The following is a 24,429-nucleotide window of genomic DNA, read 5'->3' on the forward strand; positions in this document are numbered from 1 at the left end:
TGAATTCTGCTGTCTACCAAAAAATCCTGAAGGAGAATGTCCGGCCATCTATTCGTGACCTCAAGCTGAAACCAACTTGGGTTCTGCAGCAGGACAATGATCAAAAAAACACCAGCAAGTCCACCTCTGAATGGCTGAAGAAAAACAAAATGAAGACTGTGGAGTGGCCTAGTCAAAGTCCTGACCTGAATCCTATTGAGATGCTGTGGCATGATCTTAAAAAAGGGACTTCATGCTCGAAAACCTTCCAGTGTGGCTGAATTACAACAATTCTGCAAAGATGAGTGGGCCAAAATTCCTCCACAGCGCTGTAAGAGACTGATTGCAAGTTATCGCAAATGCTTGATTGCAGTTGTTGCTGCTAAGGATGGCCCAACCAGTTATTAGGTTTAGGAGGCAATCACTTTTTCACACAGGGCCATGTAGGTTTGGATTTTTTTCCTCCCTTAAAAATAAAAAGTTTCATTTAAAAACTGCATTTTGTGTTCAGTTGTGTCGTCATTGACTAATATTTACATTTGTTTGATGATCTGAAACATTTAAGTCTGACAAACATGCAAAAAAAGAAATCACTTTTTCACACCACTGTATAGAAAATGCAAAACAAAATATTAAAACTCAACTCAGTTACCTCGTATGTATCTTTTGCATATCCATCAATTAATCAAAGGAAGCAAATTATATCAATGTAAAGTGTTCACCTTTTCTTGCTATATACAGTGGAACACCCAAAGTTGATCACAATCCGTGACACTGGTATACTTCCCACCTTCCTGTTTAATTTCAAAATTGAATTTGAAATGATAAAAGTGATGAAAAATAGTGTTAAATACTGTACTACTTCCAGTGACTGCTGGGGTTTGCTTTGCACACAATAGTGCCCTCCAGTGTGAATTTTACTTCACGGTACTGTGTACAGTAATTGTTTGCTCATTGGTTGACTCATTCCACTTTTTTTCCATGCACTTCTTAACTTCTTACACAGTGTACAATCTCCTTTGAAATTTCAGCATTTGAATTTATTTAAAAAATATAAGCGGCTTCTATATAATATGCTTAGTGCCAAATGTTTACATTAAATTACATAAAAAAGTTTTTTTTTAAAATATCTTACAATCTTACAAAAAGAATCAACATGAACAGCACATCAAGCGATTGTACATCCAATACAATAAATACTGTAAACTTAACCAAAACATTCCTAAAGAAATATGACAGTAAATCCTCAAAGGAATTTTCTCTGTCCATGTCCAGTAATATCCATCAGCTGCCATTCTGTGCACAGTGAAACCAACATGGCGACATGTACACACTTTGAATGCAAGCAGAGTTTTCACTTCTGCTGCCAAATATTCCTTTTGGAAATATAATACAAAATAATACAACAATCATATTACAACAACAGACTCCTTGTTGCGCACTTCACTTTTGGGGGTACATGACGCCTTCTGTATACTTCGGGAGATCCGTTTTCTCAGCAATCCATTTGTTGTATTTAGTGAGCGCAGTGTAAACCCCTGGCTTGTTCTCCTGCGCGCAGCCAATGCCCCAGCTCACCACACCAAAAAGAAACATCCGACCAGATGCTTCACACACTAGTGGACCACCAGAGTCCCCCTGTGAGAGCGAATAGACAAACATGTCAGTCAGTGTTTAGTGTACAAAGTAATGTTACTGTATGTATTTATGGACAGCAGACTAACTAGAAACGCATTATTGTGATAAGTCAATTTGAAAACATTCATTATTGTGGAAAATGGAGATGCCAGGGATTGAAACCAGAGCCTCATACATGCAAAGCATGCACTCTACCACTGAGCTACATCCCCTTACCTTGCCACTGTTTGACCTCAGTGACTCTGTGCTAATACATTTGATTTTCATATGCGCCCTGGTGATTAGCATTAGCAATTTCTATGGTAATTCTGAACACTTCCAAATATGATAACTAATTAGACATTTAAATGTACAGTCCACTTAAACAGATGACGCATAATAAGCACAACTTGCTTTCAGGCAAACATTTTCTAGGGTTCAACGAGAGACAGGGCTGACAATTTGCCTGTCCCAGTGGCAGTAGCTACTTCCTGACAATGGCAGTACTCCAAGGACAAACTGAACGTAAATGCTTACAAAATAATAATAATAATAATAAGATGACGAGGCTGACAAGTGACCAGTTTTAACACGTTTTGAAAATACTGTGTTAAGTCTATAAATATGCACATCTCTGTGAATCAAAAAAAATTCAGTTCCCTGTGGGGGCGTGATGGAAAATAATTGAGAACCACTGCACCAGAGCAATTGATTACATTACGGTAATAGTAAGACTCTAGTAATGCCATCGCACCTACCATTACATGTTGGAAAAAGGCATATCTGCTCACCTCGCAGGCATCTGTGCTCCAGTTAGGTCCCGCAGCACATAGCATGTTGTCAGTGATCAGACTCTCATACAAGATATCTTTTTTACAGTCAGCCTGGGAGAGAAGGTTCACATGGGCCTGTTTCAAATACTGTGAATACTCCCAGCCCCCTGCAGACAACATGTATTAAAACAGAACAAATGATAGACGCCGTTGTCATATGTGTACATTATACGCTGTTAGGAATGGAATATTTATCAAAAAACGTTCAACATGTCTTGTTCAAAGCAGAGGGAAAATATTCCATTCCTAACAATGGACAAAAGTATTTGGGACATCTCTATTCTCACAAACACATTTTTGAAGAAAGTTTTCAGAAGTGTAGATGTTATATTTTCAATGGTGGGGACATTTTTTTTCTATTTCCTGTAGGAAACATGTCCAGATATCCCAATAGTTTGGTCCATATAGTGTGGGTTGGACATTATATTGGACTTACCGGATCTTTCCTTCCCAAACCCAGCAGTGATGCATTGAAAGCCAACAGGAAGTTGAGTATTAGGTGGAGGAAGACAAACCGTCCGTGCATATTTTGTTTGTACGGCACATCCACCATCACTGTTTTTAATCTTCAAAAGAGCTAGAAATACAAAAAAAAAATCATCTTATAGTTTACAGAAGCCTCCTTCACACAGACATGCGGCCAAATATGGGGATCAGTCGTAACAGTACATCTGTGCACACCTATGTCATTGTCGTAGGTGGTGGCATTGTATGCTTGGTGGACGATCATTTTTTCCACGGTGAACTTCTGCTCGTTGATGTAATCTGTTTCATTGATGGCACTCTTCCCCAGGAACACAGACAGACGTTGAATGTTGGTCCCTGGACTGAACCAAAACACACATAAACAACCAGTGCAGAAGAGGAAATGATCATATGCAGTGTTGCTGTGTATTAGGACTCACCCATCAGACAAACAGTGTGCAGCCGTCAGCACCCAGCATGGCGCAATCAGCGAGCCGCCACAAATGAATTTGGAGCGCTGATGAAAAATGGCTGCGACCCACGGCTGCGACTGTATGGCTACAAAAGAACCGCCCACAATTCTGTGCATCATCTGCTGAGGCATCTCTCCACACGTCAGTTCTGCAAGAACAGGGAGAAGGGACTCATCAGAGTCATCAGAGGATGTTAGGGTGACAAAGTTGTGGGACAAATTGACTACCTGTATCCATGGCAGCAGGGGGTTTTACTGGTAAGGAACCTTGGATGGCAAAATGAGACCATTACAAAAGCCAAAATTTGAAAAGGAATAATAGCTCGGGTATATACAGTAGATCTCAGGTCTTACATTTAGGAATGTCACAGAATTCTCTCACGACTCTCTTCCCTCTTCTGACATGACACCAAGGCATCAAGCTCTGGTCAGGATTCCTAGAATGGAAGTGCATTAACTTTAAAGTCAAACTGGATACAGTCACATAACATAACATGCCATGCCCCAGAGGTTGGAACAATGTGCTTCTAAGTCTGTGCAAAAAAGTGTCCAAAAATGTCACCATGCATGTATAACACAATTCAGCCCTGCACCTTGGCCGGGGCTCGAACTTGTGTCCACAGAGACCTACTGTTTGAGAATTCAGCAGAGCCGTGCTACGCAGTGAGCTAAAAACCTGACCTTTCAACTTATCGTCCAGGGTACCACTTTGAGGTGTCAAGTAGTGAGGTTTGCCAAAGAACTTTCACACAGCCACATCAGTTGACATCTGTTACACATGACATCAGGCAAGGCCTCAACAAGCATCTGGGGTTTAATGCTTGGCCTGTATTTTGCATTTTTTTGTTTTCTTCCAACAATTATTCAAACAGATGGATCAACGTCACGTGACGGGTCAGCATACCGTGCAATAACTCAGTGTACCTCATGAGCGCGCAGTTCAAAGGTAGTGCTTTTTCTTTGACTTTTTGGGGCCCCATTCAAAAAGTAGGACCCGCCTCAAAACCGCGGGTGTTAAAGACGAAGTAGAACATAAACTGGAAGTCAAGTCAACTAACTTATTTTCAAAGCAGTAAGAGTCAGGCTGTGTTTTATTATGTGGTTAACTTCATTTTACACCTGTGTGACAATGCAACAAATCATCAAACATTATGCCATTGTTATTCATCATTTAGGGTAAGATGGTGTGATTTGTGTTTTTTTACATTCCAATAGTCACCTTATTTTTACACTTGTTTGACATTTAAGGATGTTAAAATGTTCTTTGTTTGTTTGCAGAAACGTTTTTTGAAGGTGACATTTTGACTCTTGAAGAGCTTACTTGATTTTCCATTATATCAGTTCAAAATACAAACAAATTAGAGGTAAACCAGAAACCCTTTCATTTTACTTGCTGAGATTTTAAACTCATACCTGATATATAGTATGTAAGTTTTATAATGGCTGAATCGAAGCATACCTGCAGTATCTATGATTCCCGAGTCCAACTGAAGTCCCCCAGGGGTTTTTGAACCTGTTCCAATTAAGACAGCGGGCCCTAGTTTTTGTTCTGGAAATAATTCCCCTGTAACTGCTGCCATCGCTGGATTGACACTCCTCTGAAGGGTCATCTTTAATCCAAAGAGAGGTGAACAATAAAAACAATGTACGCTTAAAACAAACATACAAAAATGAACAATGAGCTCACCTTGATTAGATTGCATATAGCGTGGTGTCTTTTTATACCAATTCTTTGAAAAAGCCTGAAAAAAAAGGACGTGCCACAAATGCATGTTTTTAACATGTACCAATTGCCAAGATTGACATGAAATGTTGCTTCTGTAGTTTACTTACAACTTCAATACTGACTGCTGCAAAGATGCAGAGGATGACTAAGAAGTTCATCTTTACTTCTGCTTTGGGGATTATGTCTACAGACAAACAGGAAAAAGAGAATATAACATATCAACACTAAATGACTTGATGCCCATAGAGCGAGATTATCTACAGGGACATAACAGGACAGACACACACGTGATTATTAGAAAAAGACGATAAAGACAAGGTGATAAAATGCATGTGCGCATTTGCAGAGGAACCATAAAATCTATATCCATGCAGACTGTGCAGTATCAGTGAGGAATTGTTTATTTTTTCAACATCGTTTCAAAATATTTTCTCTAACAGAACACAGTATCAATGTGATAACGATGACTGCATTGACAGAACTGTACTTTCTCTTCTCTTTCTTTCATCACAATATAATAAACATTGAAACACTTACAATGAGAAATATTATTTTTGTGAAAAGGGAAGCTTGAGAGGAAATTCATACCTTTATGTTGTGATAATGTGTCCAAAAATCCAGATGGAGGTTAAATAACGCAGGTGGTGCGTTTCCTTCACGTGTCTTCTTGTGGCGCTGACCTCTCCTGCTTCGCCTCCCATTTAAACATGCAGAAGCTGGGAGGAGGAGTTTATCACAAGCTCATGAAACATCGTTGTCACAAAACTGCTGAAGCTTCAAAATAGTCATGTCCTGTGACATCAGCGCCTCCTGTAAAAGTCAGAATAGAAGAAGTATATCCAAAATTGGTATGAAAACAGGCAAGCATGATGTATAGGAAGATGACCGCGTTCACATAATTTCAATTTAGCCAGACCATTTCCCAATAATTACATGCAGTAAAGTTCACAAGGCTGCAATTTGGTCTCCTTAACGTGATAAGGTATAGATTCCTGGACATGAAAATGTTCTACTGGAAAATTTTGTGCAAATTTTAGATAATTTACACACAGAAAATGTTATTCAGAGGTTTATAATGGCCAAAAAAAAAACATCCAGAGACACAATCAAAACAACAATAAATTCAGACAAAGTAATGAATGAACTGATTATTTTGCTGTCCCACTGTACATACACTTTACACTTGGCTGCAAACAGCAGAGGCACTGTTGACATTTCATCATAGTCAATCAAGGAAATGTAACAAATGTGGGGCCCTGATTTAAAAACGTGCTAATAGAGAAAAAAAAAACTTTTAATAACTAATAAAAAACACCACTGTATGTATAATTTGTCAAGCCATGCAGTATTGACTACTGTATGTATTGATGCAAACAGTGTTTCTTCTCAAAACAAAACAAGATTACTTTGTATGCCTGCACCAAATAAGGGGGATTTTGGGTATGAAATCCCCCCTCCAATATCACTACCTCATACTTACATGACGCCTTGATTAGTCACATTTCCTCTTTCCTGATCACAATAGCCACACATGTTGTGTCTCGAGGACAATGAGGGATGACATAAATGCCGGCAGGAGGAAGGAAACAACTTAACACAAACATTAACTAATACATCCATTGATTGAATAAGTTGAAATAATGTTAATATCTTCAGCTGTTCCACTCCAATTATTGCTTTTAAAGCTTCATATTATTTTTTTTTCTGCTCGATACACAGCAGGTACAGTTTAGGCTCAGCATTGGTCAGCATGAACATTGACCTGTATTGTTAGGTTGTGCATTGACGTCAGACAACTGATACTGTTAAACTTATTTCTAAAATTCAATAATATTCAAGATTCTATAAGCTTTGTTGTCAATTCAAGAATAACCAGACATACAAAGAACTGGAAAAATCATCTAAAATGGCCCACAGTGCAGAAAGGATAAAAAATACTAATTTAGAAATTAAAAAAAAAGAAATCTAAAATATAAACAATAAAATTATAAAAAGTCTCCAACGTGCAACCAGATGCAAAATTTAGCATAAGCAAAAATTGTGTGATGTAAGGTACCAGAGAATGCATATAATATATATATATATATATATAGCATTTATATATATATATATAGCATTTATATATATATATATATATATAACAAAATATAGTGGCGTGTGATGAAATTTTGGATTTTCATGACAAAACATACATTTTCATAACAAATGATGGTGTTTTCATGACATAAAACTGTAACTATACATAACTTGAATATAACATTGTGCAAATATAACATGAGAAAGGTAATATTGAGGGAAAATAACCTCAAATGCTTTGACATTAATACAAAATGGGATTCAATAACAAAATATAGCGCTTTCCTGACAAAATGCATTGTTTTTATGAGATACTGTATTATCACATTCTCATGAAAAGATAGTGTTTTCATGACATTATATTGCATTTTAGTAACAGGTTATACATCGTATTTTCATGACATAATAGTGCAAATATACATAACAAAGCATTTAATAATATTGAATGTTCCAGATAGTGCTTAACACAACAGAAGTAACTCTGAATGTACTATAATGCAAACTGCAAATATAACATGCAGATGTGATTCTAGTGTCTGTTGGGGCCCTAGGCAAAAATTCACAGGGTTGCAAGGCGCCCTGTCTGTAGACGTTCAAAGTTAGTTAGTCCTCGAGGTAACTAACTGGTTAGCAAGCAGCCCCCCTGATGACATGAGAGGTACTACTTGAATGAATGTACTAAATGCCTTCTCTGCGGCTCGGGATCTGGGTTGTGGGTCTGGAACCCCAGGGTCCCCTACTCCGCTTCGCCCTGGGTCCCCAGCAGGGGATATCTTGCGACGAGGTTTCCGGGTAACAGGCAGTCGACCACGGTGTGTGTGTGTGTGTGTATGTGTGTGCTTTTATTTATTTATTTTTAAAAATCTATTTATTTATTTAATTCTTTTTTTTTTAATGGGGATACACAGGGATTTCCTCCGTGTGGGCTGGTGCTGGGTGTTACATCTCTGCTGCCCGGGCCTCCGTCAGGTGGGGGGGGGGCGATGCCTCCTCACACGTTCACACATTCGCGCACCTTTATATACATGAAGACTTGCACACACACAGAGATGCCTGTACACACGTACATACACACGTGGATAAAATTGTTGGTACCCTTCGTTCAATGAAAGAAAAACTCACAATGGTCACAGAAATAACTTGAATCTGCAAAAAGTAAAAATAGATAACAATTCTATGACATGTAACCAATGAATGCCAGACATTGCTTTTCAACCATGCTCCAATAAAATTAATGAACAAAAATAAACTCATGAAACAGGCCTGGACAAAAATGATGGTATCCCTAGAAAAGACAAACAATGTGACCAAAGGGACTTGTTAATTCAAAGTGTGTCCACTAACAGGTGTCTACAACCTTGTAGTCGGTGGGCCTATAGATAGGACTACAGTCAGTCACTGCTGTTTGGTGACATGGTGTGTACCACACTCAACATGGACCAGAGGAAGCAAAGAAAAAATTGTCTCAGGAGATTAGAAAGAAAATTATCGACAAGCATGTTAAAGGTAAAGGCTATAAGACCATCTCCAAGCAGCTTGATGTTCCTGTGACAACAGTTGCACATATCAGAAATTTAAGATCCATGGGACTGTAGCCAACCTCCCTGGATGTGGCCACAGGAGAAAAATTACTGACAAATCAAAGAGACGGATAATACGAATGGTAACAAAAGAGCCCAGAAAAACCTCTAAAGAGATTAAAAGTGAACTTCAAGCTCAAGGAACATCAATGTCAGATCGCACCATCCGTCGTTGTTTGAGCCAAATTGGACTTAATGGGAGAAAACCAAGGACAACACCACTGTTGAAAACAAGTCATAAAAAAGCCAGACCGGACTTTGCCAGACTACATGTTGACAAGCCACACAGCTTCTGGGAGAATGTCCTATGGACAGATGGGAAAAAAATGAACTTTTTGGCAAGGCACATCAGCTCTATGTTCACAAACCAAAAAATGAAGCAGATCAAGAAAAGAACACTGTCCCTACTGTGAAACATGGAGGAGGCTCTGTTATGTTCTGGGGCTGCTTTGCTGCATCTGGCACAGGGTGTCTTAAATCTGTGCAGGGTACAATGAAATCTCAAGACTATTAAGGATTTTCTAGAGAGAAATGTGCTGGCCAGTGTCAGAAAGCTTGGTCTCAGTCGCAGGTCATGGGTCTTGCAAAGGGACAATGACCCAAAACACTCAGCTAAAAACACCCAAGAATGGTTTAGAGGACAACACTGGATTATTCTAAAGTGGCCTTCTATGAGCCCTGACCTTAATCCTATTGCGCATCTTTGGAAGGAGCTGAAACATGCTGTCTGGAAAAGGCACCCTTCAAACCTGAGACAACTGGAGTAGTTTGCTCATGAGGAGTGGGCCAAAATACCTACTGAGAGGTGCAAAAGTCTCATTGACAGATACAGGAATCATTTGATTGCAGTGACTGCCCCAAAAGGTTGTGCAACAAAAGTTTTTAAGTTTAAGTTAAGTTATGGGGTACCGTCATTTTTGTCCAGGCCTGTTTCATGAGTTTTTTTCAAGAGTATTTTTTTCAATAATTCTGTTGGAGCATGGTTGAAAAGCAATGTCTGACATTCATTGGTTAAATTTCATAGAATTTTTATTTATTATTACTTTTTTTAGATTCAAGTTATTTCTGTGACCATTGTGAGTTTTTCTTTCATTGAACGAAGGGTACCAACAATTTTGTCCAAGTGTGTCACAGTACGTACGTACTTCCCCACATTACTCACTGAGTTACCCAGGGTGTTATTATGTTGTTGGTTTTATTAGTGACAGTGATGTCGGCAGTATGATTATAGTTTTTACAATTGTGTGCATTAGTTATTGTCATTCTGATCACTATCATAGTTAATAATTTCATTACCACTATTACTACTAATATGTATGACTGTTTCAATGCAGTATTATCATTGTGGTTGTTGATGTTAGTTTGTCCTTTCCGTCATGGTCTTTATAGCCGTCACAGACATTTGCTGATGTAGTCCTGTTTGTTTCTCCCCTCTGTTTTCTTTTCTCTTCTTCTCCATCTCCCCCTGCTCCAGTCCAGCTGCTCCAAATTTGCATAACAACAAAACGTCATCCATCCATCCATTTTCAATGCCGCTTCTCCTCATTAGGGCCGTGGGTATGCTGGAGCCTATCCCAGCAGACTTCGGGTAACAGGCGGGGTATACCCTGGACTGGTCGCCAGCCAATCGCAGGGCACATGTAGACAAACAACCATTCGCACCCACACCTATGACAATTTAGAGTTGCCAATTAACCTAACATGCATGTTTTTGGAATGTGGGAGGAAACCGGAGAAACCCACGCCCGCACGAGGAGAACATGCAAACTCCACACGGAAAATGCCCAAGGGAGAATCGAACCCAGATCTTCCCAATCTCCGGACTGTGACTGTGTGGCGAACATGCTGACAAAGTCAAATAAATTCTGTATAACAGGGGAAGTGTATCTCACACTTTTCCCTGGCAGAGCAAATTTGTTGAGCACGTAAAAACATTTGGATCTACAATGCTATCTGCCCTAATGGCTGGACAGGGCAAAAAAAAAAGAATGTACGAAATGGTGGAGAAGTAATGCAGTTACTATAAGTGATAGGACAGTTTACAGAGGCTGGTGCCACATAAAAAACATTGTACATTTGTACAGATCAATAGCACATTTTGTGTAGCAATAATGCACTATTGTTTGTAGTCTGTATGTTAATTTTAGCGTGAGTTTTACTGTATGTTGTTTGTGTATGGATAGCAATCTCCAGACATGAAAATACGACCCCTGATGGTTGAAAATGACATTGCGCTTACGTCATAGGGCGCTTTCGCAGTGATTCTAAATGCCAAATAATTGCTGCCGCATTGCCTTCGGTTTTATGATATCTCTTTTATGTTATTTCGAAAACAGTCCACTATTTCAGAAGCAATGCGTGTTATAAAAACAGCGACAGTACTCACAAGCAAAAAAATGTTGATGTTCGAATGACTGAAATCAGGCAATCCCTTTGATGCCAGGTATATGGTGCCCTCTACAGACCAAAGGTATGACCATACCATGGTAAATAAGAATATTCATGTGGCAGGCTCGGTAAAATTAAGTCTGAAAAAATATTTCATTGCTTTCACAATTTGTTGTTGCGGTGAGGATACAACAACTTTCTTCCGTGTTTCCCTTATACGTTGAGCCTGTCGCGCACGCGCAGATACACTCAAGGTTCACCATTACTTTCACTTAGTTTTCTTAAGTCTCTTTTGGAACTATTTAAGCAACAAAACAACAAACATAGCGCTGAAACCTCGCTTGTGAGGCTCTCGACAGGCTGGGAAGGCTGGCAGTTACATAACGTGAAGTGTTTAGCTCCAATATTAAGAAAAAGGACCGACAACAACACATTTGGCTAACTTGGATGGCTAAAATGCGCTGACTTAAATATTGAGCCATGACACCTCTACACTGAAGTCGCAAACAGGTAAGATTTACGACAAATTTGAGATGCAGTGAAGTTATACTTGGTCCGTAAAGTCAACATCGGCTTTACGGAGGGGTGTTTGGCTTGTAAGCCAAGTGTTTACCTAGCTCCGTTACTTAGTTAATCATAATTCCAGAGCGTTGGTTCTTACGATTCATCTCATTATAAAGAGCCGACTCTTTCGGCTCCCAAGTGTATGTATGTATTTAGTGTATGTAATAATGTTAAAGTTATATATAGTGTACATTAGTAATGTACAAAACATACATGATATCAAATGTTTATTATTTATGTCTTATTATATACTCAACATGGAAAAGAGGGTTACCAAAAACAGATCTACAGTACAAATTCTCAATTTGACAAAAATCTGACTGTGTGTAAACTATTGATAAACTTTAAACTTTGAGAGTCGCACAACAAAGCCTTGTCTTATTTGCGTCTCTTTCCCGCTTTGTCTCTCTCTGTGTGCTTTTGCTGGGTCTGTAGCCCAAACCCCTGCTCTCCTGCTCAAATGCCACATTATGTAGTCACGTGTCAAAATGTCAGCATCTGTGGAGTGTTACCAAGAAATGTAGAACGATTCTAGGAGGCTAAACGTAAAAAAAAATAGAGTAAAATCATTCTCATTTAAGAATAAGTGTGCTAACACACAAACTCACAGTAAAATACCTGAAGTTGTAAATGTAAATGACAGCAGCTGCCAAGTAAAGACATATTTTTCCGGTCTCCAGCAGGTCACTTGTGTTGCCCAGAAGTGCCCACATTCGTGATCATGGAGCGAGCGCCCCTCAAACAAAACCAGCAGTGTGGACCATGGGAGATGAAGGAGAGGCTTGGAATGGGAGGCTTTGGCCACGTCTACCTCTACCAGCATCTTGTAAGCTCTCTCATCCACACGGCCACTCCACAGGAGAACCACAAACATGAGGACCTTGCAACTAATGTGACATAACTTTATTATTACTTACATGTGTTTTTGGAGCAGGAGTCTGGAGAGAAGTTAGCTGTTAAAATCTGCCGACTCGATCTGAGCTCCAAGAACAAGGAACGCTGGAGCAGAGAGATCCAGATCATGAGGAAGTGAGTGGGGATTATTAGCTGCTGTGCAGCACAACACATATTGATTTTAATGGTGACATATTTATATTGTTTGTTGTTGTATTGTTATATGTTTCAGGTTAAACCATGTGAATGTTGTTCAGGCTTGCCAAGTTCCAGAAGAATTTAATTCAGTTGCTCTGAACGACCTTCCTCTGCTGGCCATGGAGTATTGTTCCAGAGGAGACCTACGTAAAGTAATTCATGTCTCTGTGTTGTATTAATACATGATATATTTTGTTATTTATTTAGTTATTTAGTTGTCATTACATACATCTCCTGCATTACGTTACATACAATTTCCTTAGGTTCTGAATAAACCAGAAAATTGCTGTGGGCTGAAGGAGAGTGAAGTCTTCGCTCTTCTCAGTGACATTGGTATGGTTTTCCTCAGGGACGTGCGGTGAGGTTCATGGCTGGTGAGGCACTGACTCCACTGGAGTTTTTTTATGTTAATATACAGTAGGTTGCTTATTAAGAGAATAACTGGTTGAAAAAAATATATAATTGTTTTCAAATTCTTCTTTGTCCCATTTATTTATTTTTTGTAGTAAATGAAAAAAATTGTGGTCTTACCTTTTTATCTGTATATGAAGTATGTGTCCTGTTCTTTTCTAGGAAATGTTCTGATACTTTGTTGTAAAAGTCTGTTCACCTTCTGGTGAGCTTGGACATACAGTATAATAGGCACCACACACAGGAGGCGACAAACGACTGTGTTGGCGATAGCAAACCGTACACGTGGGAGGCGACAAGCAGCTGCGGCCAGTGACACCAGTGAGCGATGCACTCACATCCAGAGCGAATTAAGTGTCTCCCATGGTTTTGATTGGCTGTCAGATTTGGAGGGAATTTTGGGGTGTTGGTGTATCAAAATAGTTCAGGCAAGAAAAAGCGGATGGTGTTGTTTGAGTACTCTTGCTAGTACGGGATCTTGCTAGTATCAAAGATGAACTCAAATAAATGTCTATGTAAATTAATGTAAACTTACCTGATGTTTACTCTGGTGACAACAGTTTTCCATCCTGCTGCTTTTTTGTTTATCTAGCTCTGTGAAATCTGAAACGGCAAGTATTATTTTTTCCTCCACGGTTACCTGCGAGAGAGTACTGATTGGTCGTTCAATGAAACGACCCGCTGATTGGTCTTCGTCTGGGCGACAACAATAAAAAGTTGAACATTTTTCAACTTACACGATGTACAGGATGACATGAACAAGCACAAGATTGAACATGCCCCAATTTTGCGTGTCGTTTGGCTGGACAGAGACTCACGATAATCGCCGTGTCGTGCAGGTTCCATTAAAAATGAATCGACGTCACCCCTTGTGTGTGGAGCCCATTACCCTCCATCTTGGCAGTCAAATTCATTCATTCAGCAGAGGATAAAAATGTCTTTAATGTATTTGACAGCTGGTTCTGCTGCTGTCAAAAAAAGTTGTTTTTTATTCTCTATGGAAGGATGGCAGTGACAAAGAACCTTCTAGCTCACGCACGCCACCACCCTTTCAGGATAAAGCGAGTACTCACCGCTGTCGCGTATGATATTTCTCTATATTTTATTGTTCGATTAGCAAGAATAATGATGGTGCACTGACATTAATGACATTGCATAGCCTGTAGAAAGTCATGGTGTATAATAAATGTTTCTGCTACATTATATTATTGGCGACATGTTGACACACAGAAACTGGCACACACCGTGATCGAACTCACGGTAGACAAGGCTGGCGCACTAAGCCTAGAAGAGACTCTTGCAGCAGCCGCATCTGAGGTTTCTGCACTGTATTTGATTAGGAAATGTCCAAATGAAAAAAAATTGAAAACAATTGTAATTACGCAGAAAATAAATTTATAAAACAGTTCAATGAACACATATTAATATGCATTTATGTCATTATGTGTTTTTTTTATTTTTTTATCATAAGGCCTCACCTGCCTCCCCTGACCGCACGTCACTGGTTTTCATCTGCTTATTTACATTTTTTGGAAAATCCCTACTGTGTTTACAGTCTGATTCATGTTGTTAACAGGTTGTGGTATCCAGTATCTTCATGAAAATAAGATCATCCACAGAGACCTAAAGCCTGAGAATATAGTTCTGCAAGAAACCAATGGCAAGGTGAACCTCCTGCACAGTATCCGTTGCTACTTTTTTACATTCTTGTACACACCCTCACTCTTATTTTATATTCTCCTTCAGCTTGTTCATAAAATCATAGATCTTGGTTATGCTAAAGATCTTGACCAAGGCAGTGTCTGTACGTCGTTTGTTGGAACGCTGCAGTATCTTGTAAGTGTGTTAACACCAATGTCTGTCTGTTTCTGCAACCTAATGCAACCTACTAAGTGTTTTGTTTTGTGTTTCAGGCTCCAGAACTGTTTGAGAGTAAACCATACACTGTAACTGTAGACTATTGGAGTTTTGGAATAGTGATCTTTGAATGCACATGTGGTTTCCGCCCCTTTTTACACCACATGCAGCCTGTACAGTGGTGAGTCTACACCAGATATTTGTGCGCATAACAATTAAGAAAACATATTTAATAACTTGAATAAACATGGTTCCCTAGGTGCTTGAAATTTTAAGATTTTAATTGGATAAACTGCTTGAAATTACTTATTATGGGTATGCCTGCAATGTAGACCATTGCAGGCATAAACCACGTATTTTAATAAACCACATCAATATTAAGATGGGCTGCCACTCTCTGTGCTTTTCAGTGAGTGGCAGCCCATCTTAATGTTGATGTGGTTTATTCTTTATTATGGGCATGCCTGCAACGCAGAGCGCCCACTCACTGCCCCCAGTTGGGCCGATCAGGCTCTTTGTTCCTGTGTAGAGAGAGAGAGATGAGACATACCGCAATTTCTTAGTTTTCAATCTTTTAGTGAACACTGGAAGATATTACAAAGCTCAGCTCTGGGGCATCTGCCCTAACACTTTAAGAGATAAACCTAATAACTGGTTGGGCCACTGTTAGCAGCAACAACAGCAATCAACTTGCAATGAGTCTCTTACAGCGTTGTGGAAGAATTTTGGCCCACTCATCTTTGCAGGGTTGTTGTAATTCAGCCACATTGGAGGGTTTTCGAGCATGAACCTCCTCTTTAAGGTCATGCCACAGCATCGCAATAGGATTTAGGTCAGGACTTTGACCAGGCCACTCCACAGTCTTCATTTTGTTTTTCTTCAGCCATAATGAACCATAATTGCAGCAAATGCAATAGACTTGAATATGAATTTTTCCAATATTTAAGTGCGTTTTTTTGGTAGGACAAGCAAAGTCAAGAATAAAGGTGCCAAAGACATCATGGCAGTGGAGGACATGAATGGAGAAGTTCGATTCTCAACGCATCTTCCTTATCCCAACAATCTCAGCAGGTAGCAATAGAAAAAAACATATTTATGTACGCTACAGAGTATCTCATTTTATGTTCATTTTGCATGTGTTTGAGTTAAGGCCGTTGCTTGAGCCAGTTGAGAAGTTGCTGCAGATGTTGTTACTGTGGGACCCTGTCGCACGCGGTGGAGGGTTGGATGCTGTTACGAGTAAGGCACACTGCTACAGTGCTCTACAGAATATTCTGAATATGAAGGTCAGTAGTAACACTATTATTACTATATTTTGACAATTTTTGTATTTGTTTATGAATCTAGTCCACGCATGGGCAACCGACGACCCGACCCGCAGGTCATATACTGTTACCATTAAGGCTGAAGGCTCAGCCGGCCCAACCTTTACAAATTATTTTTTTTTAAACTCTTTAACCCAAAAGCTGTCATCAGTCACAGGGTTTGTAATGCTATTTTGAAAGTACCATAATTCTTGAACCATTTATGCCAGGGGTGCCAACTCTTTGATAGTGATCGACCAGTCGATCGCAAAAATATTAATAAGAATACATGTATTATCACATCAGTGCACTACCCTCCCGGAGTGACCAGAAGGCACATGTTTTAACCACTGAACACGCCCGTATGCCCCGCTGCTCTCCAGCATGCAACTGGCAAGCCCCAGCCCGGAGTTGTTTGATTGGTCAGGCAGGTGGTAAACAATATACACTTGATTCAAAGAGGGAGGAAATCATCAGAAAATCAAAGCTCCTTTTATTAATATACATTCTGGGTGCCTTATTCGGTAAAATTTTGTTCTATTTTTTTTTAGTTGGTCTATCATTATATCCTGCAAAACAACGTGAAGTAATAACATACATGAAATAACATTACATTTCTTACTGTATATATTTCTACAAACACACAGTCCACCTGCTTCTGGCCGGGAAACCATTGTGATCTACAAGTCAAAAAGTTTTGCTACCCCTGATCTAGTGAAATTACATGATCAGTATGTAATTTCCACCAACAACATTGAAGTGCACCTGTATGAGACCCAATATAAAATCTGTATCATTCATTTTGCGTTTTCAATTATAATAATGCTCATTTATTTATTGACAATGTAATTTAATGTTTATTATTGGTGGTTGTCGTTTACAGTGTACATCACACTGAGAGCTGTTTCTAATAATTTGCAAGGCTAGATTTTTGCTCATACTGCTTTTAACATTTTGCAGTAATAATTAATTAATGAAGCGTCCACTGAGTGAGTATATAAAACAGCCATTAAGATACATTAAGCCCAGTGACAAACAAAAACGCATAATCTGCAATCTGTGTTTTCCCAGGTAATCCATGTTTTGGACATGACGTCAGCCGAGCTGCACTCCTTGGTTTTGGATGCAGACGAGAGCTTACACTCATTGCAGCTTCGTCTGGAGACGCATACACAGACGCACATCTCCCCACTTAATCAAGAACTGCTGTTAGAGACTGGCATCTCCCTCGACCCACGCAGACCACCTGCACACTGTCTGCCAGATGGATTGGTATGTGACGCATGCACACAAGCTCACATGAGAAAATTGGCATCAAATTTGATATTGCACATGAATGTGTGAGCATCGTCATCGTTATCGCCACCTAACTGGTAGAAACCTCAGTGTGTGACCGTATTATATATTTTTATATATACTACTGTATATTTTTTGGTGCTCTTTTCGCTCAGAGGGGATGGGACACCTCCATAGTCTTTCTGTTTGATAAGAGCTTGTCCAAGTACTCAGGACCCCTGACTGCCAGACCACCGCCAGACAGTGTCAACTTTATAGGTGAGATATTTCACTTTATAATAGGATGCAAATCTTGTTCTTACCTTACTCTTACATTAAAATGAGTTGGTTTTTGCCTTGGCTTCCTATTAGTTATTTTAAAATGATGGTAATTAAGGTAAATAATGTTTATTTTCATAGTCAGGGAGACAAAGACACAGCTCCCACTGGCTGCATTGAGAAAAGTATGGGGGGAAGCAGTCAGCTACATTTGCGGACTCAAAGAGGACTACACCCGCCTGTACCAGGGTCAAAGGGCTGCTATGTAAGTGAACACATGTTTTTAGGGGCTCCTTAAGATGAGCTTTTTTGAAAAACGTTATGAATTGTATGCTACTTTGCTTCACCTCCTAAAAGGGGTGAGCTCTACCTGATCCTACCGAATATTATTTTCTTGTCTTTGTGTCCGAGTAGCCTCAGTCTGCTGCGATACAACACCAACTTAACGCGCTACAAGAACCTGCTCTTCTCCCAGTCACAGCAGCTGCAAGCCAAACTGGCTTTCTTCAAAACTAGCATTGAGCACGACCTAGAGCAGTACAACAAGCAGAAACACACAGGCATCTGTGAGTTTCTTCTTATCATTCTATTCCATTCTATGCATCCATGCAAATGGACTGAAAAACAGCCTATTGTTGTGAAGCTTCAGAAAAGATGCTGAGGACCTGGCATGAAAATGAAGCAAAAGCTGAGGGATTTACAAAGGTAGGACAGAAATCCAAATTGCAGACAAACAGTATCTCACAAAGGTGATTAAACCCCTCACATTTCTGCAATCATTTTAATACATTATATCTTCTCAATACAACACTATAGAAATGAAACAGCTTGGATAGCAGTATAGATTTATTATGCACTGAAAATGACTCAACAGCGATCTAAAACATTTCGATGTACACAAAACGCCTATCTCGCTCCAATATTGTTCACAAATCTATCTAAATCTGTGTTTGTGAGCATTCATGATTCATAACCTATCCATCTCACAGGTGTGGCATGCTGATGAGACAGCATGATTACTGCACAGGTGTGTCTTAGGTTGGCCACAATAAAAGGCCACACCAAAATGTGCTGTGGGTGTGTGTTACCTAAGGTGAGTGTACAAGTCAACTGTGTTGGGGGTGATCTAGAGGGGTCCGAAAACCAGTCAGTATCTTCTGTGACCACCATTTGCCTCAAATACCGTATACATCAAGCCAGAGCATCCCAAGATTTTTTACTTCATTCAGCTCAAGAAAAATGAAGTGTTGTGTTTATATTGAGTGTAATTTTGCCCTGCATGGTTGTGGTAGCGTCGTGGTCAATGACTGCGGTTCACTGAGGGGAAATGTGAATTCCAACCTATCCTGTGACATTCTGAAGCAGAGCATAATCCCCTGCCTTGGGAAACTGAACCACATGGCAGATTTTCAACATGATAAGGAGCCCAAACACACCTCCAAGATGACAAGGGCCTTTCTGATGAAGCTGAACATGAAGGTGATGGTGTGGCCAAGTATATCTTCACACCTGAACTTAATTGAGCACCGTTGGGGGATCCTGAAGTAGAAGAAAATTTTGAGGACAGCTCCACAAGTGATGACATCATGGAGGAGTGGAAGAAGATTCCAGGAGATTAGTAGATTGGTAGATTAAGGCAGTGCTAACTATGGTGCGCACAGTAAATATTGACACAGTTTGGATATGCTCACTGTGAGTTGTGCTCACTTGTGTTGCCAGCTATTAAGACAGTAATGGCTGTGTGTTGACTTACTTCTGTTCAACAGTAGATTTGGTTAGCATCAGTTCGTTCTAGAACGGACATTAACCGAATAAATTTTGACCTTAAGAAATCATGTAAATCCAATTAATACATTTCAGAAAGCCAAAAATGTTAACACAAAATACGTTTTTATAGTTTTACAATTATAGATTTACATGCAGAAAACAATTCAAATACATATGGACAATACATATAAATAATGAATGAAAGGGATAAATTAACATTTAAGGTTACTTTTACCTTCATGGAAGATTCTTGACGTGGCTGTCCCCAAAGACACGGTGTGGCAGCGAGATCAACCATCACCATCTGCTTGTTTTGCCAAGGGTTATTTCTTGTATTCAGTAGTGTTTCTCACTTCAATAACCCAAAAATGAGCCAAAGAAAGTTTCAAGTGCCAGTATTTTGACAAAGAAGGTGAGAAACACCATTGAATTCAAGAAGTAACTCATGGGAACACAGGAAGATGGTTGCTGGTTGATCTCGCTGCCACATCGTGTCTTCGGGAATGAATGTCAGTCATTCAATAAATGTTCATTTAGCCTTTTCATTTGTCATTTGTATGCATTTAGAATTGATTTATGCATATAAAACTATAATTATAAAAATATAAAAACTTGTTTGTGTTAAAAAATTTGAACAGTCATCCGCTGATGACATCACAGACGAGCGACGTAATGTAGCTGACTTCTGGTTCTGGTTGCCATTTTGTTAGCTATCTAATAAGATGCTAACATTGAAGTATGCTTTCTGATAATAAAAATAATACATTAAGTATACAGATGGGCCCACACAGTCAGCAAGACAAGACAAGACATGCACCATATTGAACGCTGACTGGAGAATGCACACAAACTGAAGCAAAATTGTGCTGTATATTTGGCTTAACTGTCGTTTCACTGTACTTCTATACCATCTGTACACGGACTCCTCTAAGTTATAGCCAAGTTATATTTCTATAGTATTGTCCCTTGAGAAGATATAATAACATGGTTGCTGAAATATTATTCATATTAATTTCAAACTTCATAAAGTGTGTTTTCTGCTGCAGGTTGCTGATGTGGGTTATCTGGATGAAGAAATAATTTCTCTACATTCTGAAATTGTGGAGTTGCAGCGGAGTCCGTTTTTGAGGCGACAAGGGGACTTAATGGAACAGCTGTCTGTATTTTTGTAACGATGCAGCAATAATTTCAATGATATATTCAGTAAATGTCTTAATTTGTCTCTACAGTGAAGGAAAAGCTATTGAACTCTACAAGCAACTAAAAGCCAAGTGCAAAAGTTAGTGCAAATCTCCACTTGTATTGATATTAACAGCCAGGCTGCAAAAAGTGTAACATTTGTATTTTTGCTTTGTTTGTGCAGGCCCTGACCCGCCACATGGTTACAGTGACAGCTCAGGCATGGTGAAAGCCATACTCCAAATGGTTCAGAACCAAGACAGAGTCCTAAAAGACTTGTACACTCACCTTAGGTAATTTGTCCAACAACAATGCAAAGTGCTGTAAGACTGATTGTACTAATTCACGTCTCACTCTCCAGTACAATTCTGGTGTGCAAGCGACGCATCGTTGACATTTTTCCAAAGTTGGAGAGGGCAGTAGAGAACATAAAGACTGCAGAGTCAGCCGTAATGCAGATGCAAACCAAGCGGCAGAAGGAGTTCTGGTACCTTCTTAGGATTGCCTGTGTGAGTATTTAGCAAATGGTGTAGAAAGTCTTCAGTATCTGTGATGTTTAGTCAGTTGAAGGACAGCAATACATTATATTATAGCATGTACTGTATAAGTGCATACAATACCATGTGTCCTTATGTCTTAAGTCCCAGGGCAACGCTTCATCACCAAGTTTTATTCAGCCCAACAGTGACAGGTGATTATGGTATACTAAAAAAAATTTGGAAAATGTCTAAATGTTGTTTTTGTAGCAATAAAAGATCCCTTTTCTTGTGCAGTGAAACTGTTCATCAGTTACTGGACGACAATCATCGTTATTTAAGTCAGCTTACGTCTCTGCTGCAGGATGCCAGTGATGAGAGGGAGCATAGTATTATGGTAATGTATAGTTATATATGTACAATAGTTTATTAAAGCTGATTCCACTCACCCATTTCTTATCAATCTTTGCCATATTATAGGGTTACAATATTATATTATGTATATATGAGGAGTATTCGGATCAGACCACAAACCTTTTTCTGGAGTAAAACGGCACAAAATAGTGGAGACTGCAAACATGAAAATGCATGTTTCATGAAGTTTGTACATTTCCGCCAGCAGGTGGCGTATTTATCTCACTCACATGCCATAAACAAGTGTCATTTCACCAAGGCCCGATTTTTCAAATGTTTTAATCCAATCAAGTTGATGCGGTTTTGGTAATATTTTTTTTTGTTATCCACGATCACGTAATCCATCTTAATTTTGAGCTGTTTTTCAAAACAACATCGGAATGGATCAATCTAATCCGGATAGAAAGTTTTCAGGATCACCAAATATGGATAACCAGTGCTCAAACAGGGTAGGAAATCACAATGTAGAACTATAGATATGTAAAGAGCAACAAGTAGAATATCCAGTGTGGGGTCAATACAAGTGTGAAAGAATTTGTTTTAATTAAGTGCTATCGTTGTGAAAGTTTTGTTATGAAAATGTACTAAACACTCACACATTTTCCTGTGTGAGAGGAACAGAGGACCAGTCTTGTGTGACTCAGAGAAGTGGGGGAGTGCACAAGGCCAGGCTGCTCTTCTGCTCCTGTTCATATCCTGTGGTGTTAGAAAAGTGTAAGATAACAACTCTCACACACAAACATAGCTATACAGTACAAAGACACAGAGTCCAGCTGTAGTAGGCCCCTTCCTTGAGAAGCTGAACTTTCCTGTAACTAGGAAACGCCCAACAGAAAGTAAAGAGAGAGGTTTTCGGAGCGCGTATGCAGAGCGGTGTGGGAAGGCAACTCTGGTGCGTCCCTTTGTTCTCCTCGTGAGTAAAAAGACAATCTTGGCTTGGTTGAATCTGTTTCTTTGAGTAGTTATACAGTCCAGTACTTGTCTTGGTTATCTGCAAGGATTTCCCTGACAACAAGTTTATTTTTATTTGAAACTAAAACACGCACACAACAAAAAAAAAAACATTCTCCGGCAGGCCGCTCATCTGAACAACCTAAAACAAATAAAAATGCCATTGCCTTGTTATTCTTCTTTATCATTGCATGCATCACTAAAAAAATAGCTAAAAACAAAACAAAAATATTTTGGATTGTGATGAATATACATTAATTTGTGATGGAAATAGACAGCTGTTTGGGGGATTACGGTATTTTATGAGGCCAAACTCTTTCTACTTTGCTGTAAGGCTATTCTGAAAGATAATAGGAGAATGGTGTCATTTTTGTGAGAATAGAGTTGGTAATAGGTTATAGCCTACCTAATCACTTTAACCTGACAGATGTACAAATGAAATTGAAATCTTATGATTAAATAAGATATCTTGCAGGCTATACTGCATGATCCAGATATAGTATTATGTGATACAAAAACCCATTTTCAAAGTTTGATCCAATCTGTTATCCAAAATCTGAGCAGATTAGTTTTGAAAAACCAGGCCCAAGTGTTTTTATATCATTTCAGCACTGAGTTTAAGTAAACTGTAACCATTAAACTATGTGTCGATAAATAGTTGTTGAACGTATTTTCATCATCTATCATTTAAAAAGAACAACTTCCCCAAGAATGTAATATTTTGGAGCATGTTTTTCCATAACTAATGTCCTGTCCTGTGATGATATATTTGGATATGTCTTTGTTCTTTCTCCAGGATCAAGACTGGAGTTGGACTCGACACAACCAAAAAGTCTCAAAAGAGTCAGGCACAGTTAAAAATAAAAGTTTTTAGTACATTTGATGCTATCTTTGATCATCTTACATAGGATGATGTATTGGAAATATTTACAACACAATGTGTGATACACAATGATGTAAGCCTTTAGGTTTTAATATTAATGGTACATTTTATTTTCAATTTGTGTTACATTTTATTTTCAATTTGAAGTGTTTTCCACCTGGAACGTATTTATTTTACCGGTCAACTTCAGAAGAGTAAAGGATTGTTGCCAAGAACAATAAACGTGTTTGTTCTTGCTTATTATGACTGAATCAATTTGTGAACTTTGTTTATAGAGTGGGGGTAGTGGTTAGCTAACAGGCTGAAGATCCGGGTTAGAATCTCCGTTGGAACATCGCTATGTGGAGTTTGCATGACACCGTGCTCCCTCCCACATTCCCAAAACATGCATGTTAAGGTAGTTGGAGCCACTAAATTGTCCAGAAGTGTGAATGTTTGTCTCTGTGTGTTCTGGGATTGACTGGTGGTGACTAGTCCAGTTAAAACTGAACCCTATCAAATTTAGTTTGTTTAAATTATTTTGTGTGTAAAATACACTCTTTGAAGTGAAGTAGTTGTTATACTCTTATAGATGTCATAGGCAAGGCAAAAGATTACATATTTAATTCATACTTTTTAACCTTACAGTACAATCATGTAATATGATTTTTGCCTTTTCTGTTAAGCACTTTGAATTACCTGTGTATGAATTGTGCTCTATAAATAAACTTGCCTTGCCTAATATTCTTGACTCATTTTCGACATTAGTAATATGTCTGTAGATTGTAATCAGTATCGGTTAGAACTGAACTTAGATCAACACATGTTTTCTACAAAGTCTTACTGAACTTAGATCAACACA

General features: G+C 39.0%; 2 protein-coding genes and 1 non-coding gene across 5 annotated transcripts; 1 reads left to right on the plus strand and 2 right to left on the minus strand.

Annotated features, from left to right (window-relative positions):
- Positions 1-1,024: 1,024 nt before the first annotated feature.
- LOC129194024 (tissue-type plasminogen activator-like) lies at positions 1,025-11,305 on the minus strand. The gene is made up of 12 exons (XM_054798912.1): positions 11,135-11,305; positions 5,681-5,902; positions 5,200-5,276; positions 5,054-5,108; positions 4,826-4,976; positions 3,721-3,803; positions 3,595-3,633; positions 3,335-3,515; positions 3,111-3,256; positions 2,866-3,006; positions 2,388-2,536; positions 1,025-1,617 (listed from the first exon to the last, which is right to left on the minus strand). The coding sequence occupies exons 3-12, from the start codon at positions 5,248-5,250 to the stop codon at positions 1,423-1,425; spliced, it is 1,191 nt and encodes a 396-aa protein (XP_054654887.1). The 5' UTR covers positions 5,251-5,276; positions 5,681-5,902; positions 11,135-11,305; the 3' UTR covers positions 1,025-1,422.
- trnaa-ugc (transfer RNA alanine (anticodon UGC)) lies at positions 1,758-1,829 on the minus strand. Its single transcript has one exon. It is a non-coding gene; the product is annotated as a tRNA-Ala (tRNA).
- On the plus strand, positions 11,259-24,334 carry LOC129194023 (inhibitor of nuclear factor kappa-B kinase subunit alpha-like). 3 transcript variants are annotated; one of them, XM_054798910.1, is made up of 22 exons: positions 11,259-11,646; positions 12,384-12,526; positions 12,635-12,729; positions 12,827-12,944; positions 13,056-13,125; positions 14,780-14,868; positions 14,950-15,039; positions 15,117-15,241; positions 16,024-16,131; positions 16,211-16,346; positions 17,436-17,636; positions 17,816-17,918; positions 18,060-18,183; positions 18,333-18,484; positions 18,562-18,623; positions 20,732-20,841; positions 20,915-20,964; positions 21,049-21,157; positions 21,226-21,373; positions 21,506-21,555; positions 21,638-21,737; positions 23,502-24,333. In XM_054798910.1, exons 2-22 carry the CDS (start codon positions 12,422-12,424, stop codon positions 23,577-23,579), a joined length of 2,223 nt encoding a protein of 740 aa, XP_054654885.1. In that variant the 5' UTR covers positions 11,259-11,646; positions 12,384-12,421; the 3' UTR covers positions 23,580-24,333. The 3 variants fall into 3 exon arrangements, with proteins under 3 accessions (XP_054654885.1, XP_054654884.1, XP_054654886.1); XM_054798909.1 differs by having other exon boundaries at positions 11,260-11,646; positions 12,381-12,526; positions 23,502-24,332; XM_054798911.1 differs by lacking the exons at positions 11,259-11,646; positions 12,384-12,526; positions 12,635-12,729; positions 12,827-12,944 and having other exon boundaries at positions 13,056-13,166; positions 23,502-24,334.
- Positions 24,335-24,429: the final 95 nt, after the last annotated feature.

The sequence above is a fragment of the Dunckerocampus dactyliophorus genome, chromosome 14, assembly GCF_027744805.1.
Source record: "Dunckerocampus dactyliophorus isolate RoL2022-P2 chromosome 14, RoL_Ddac_1.1, whole genome shotgun sequence".
Lineage (NCBI taxonomy): Eukaryota > Metazoa > Chordata > Actinopteri > Syngnathiformes > Syngnathidae > Dunckerocampus > Dunckerocampus dactyliophorus.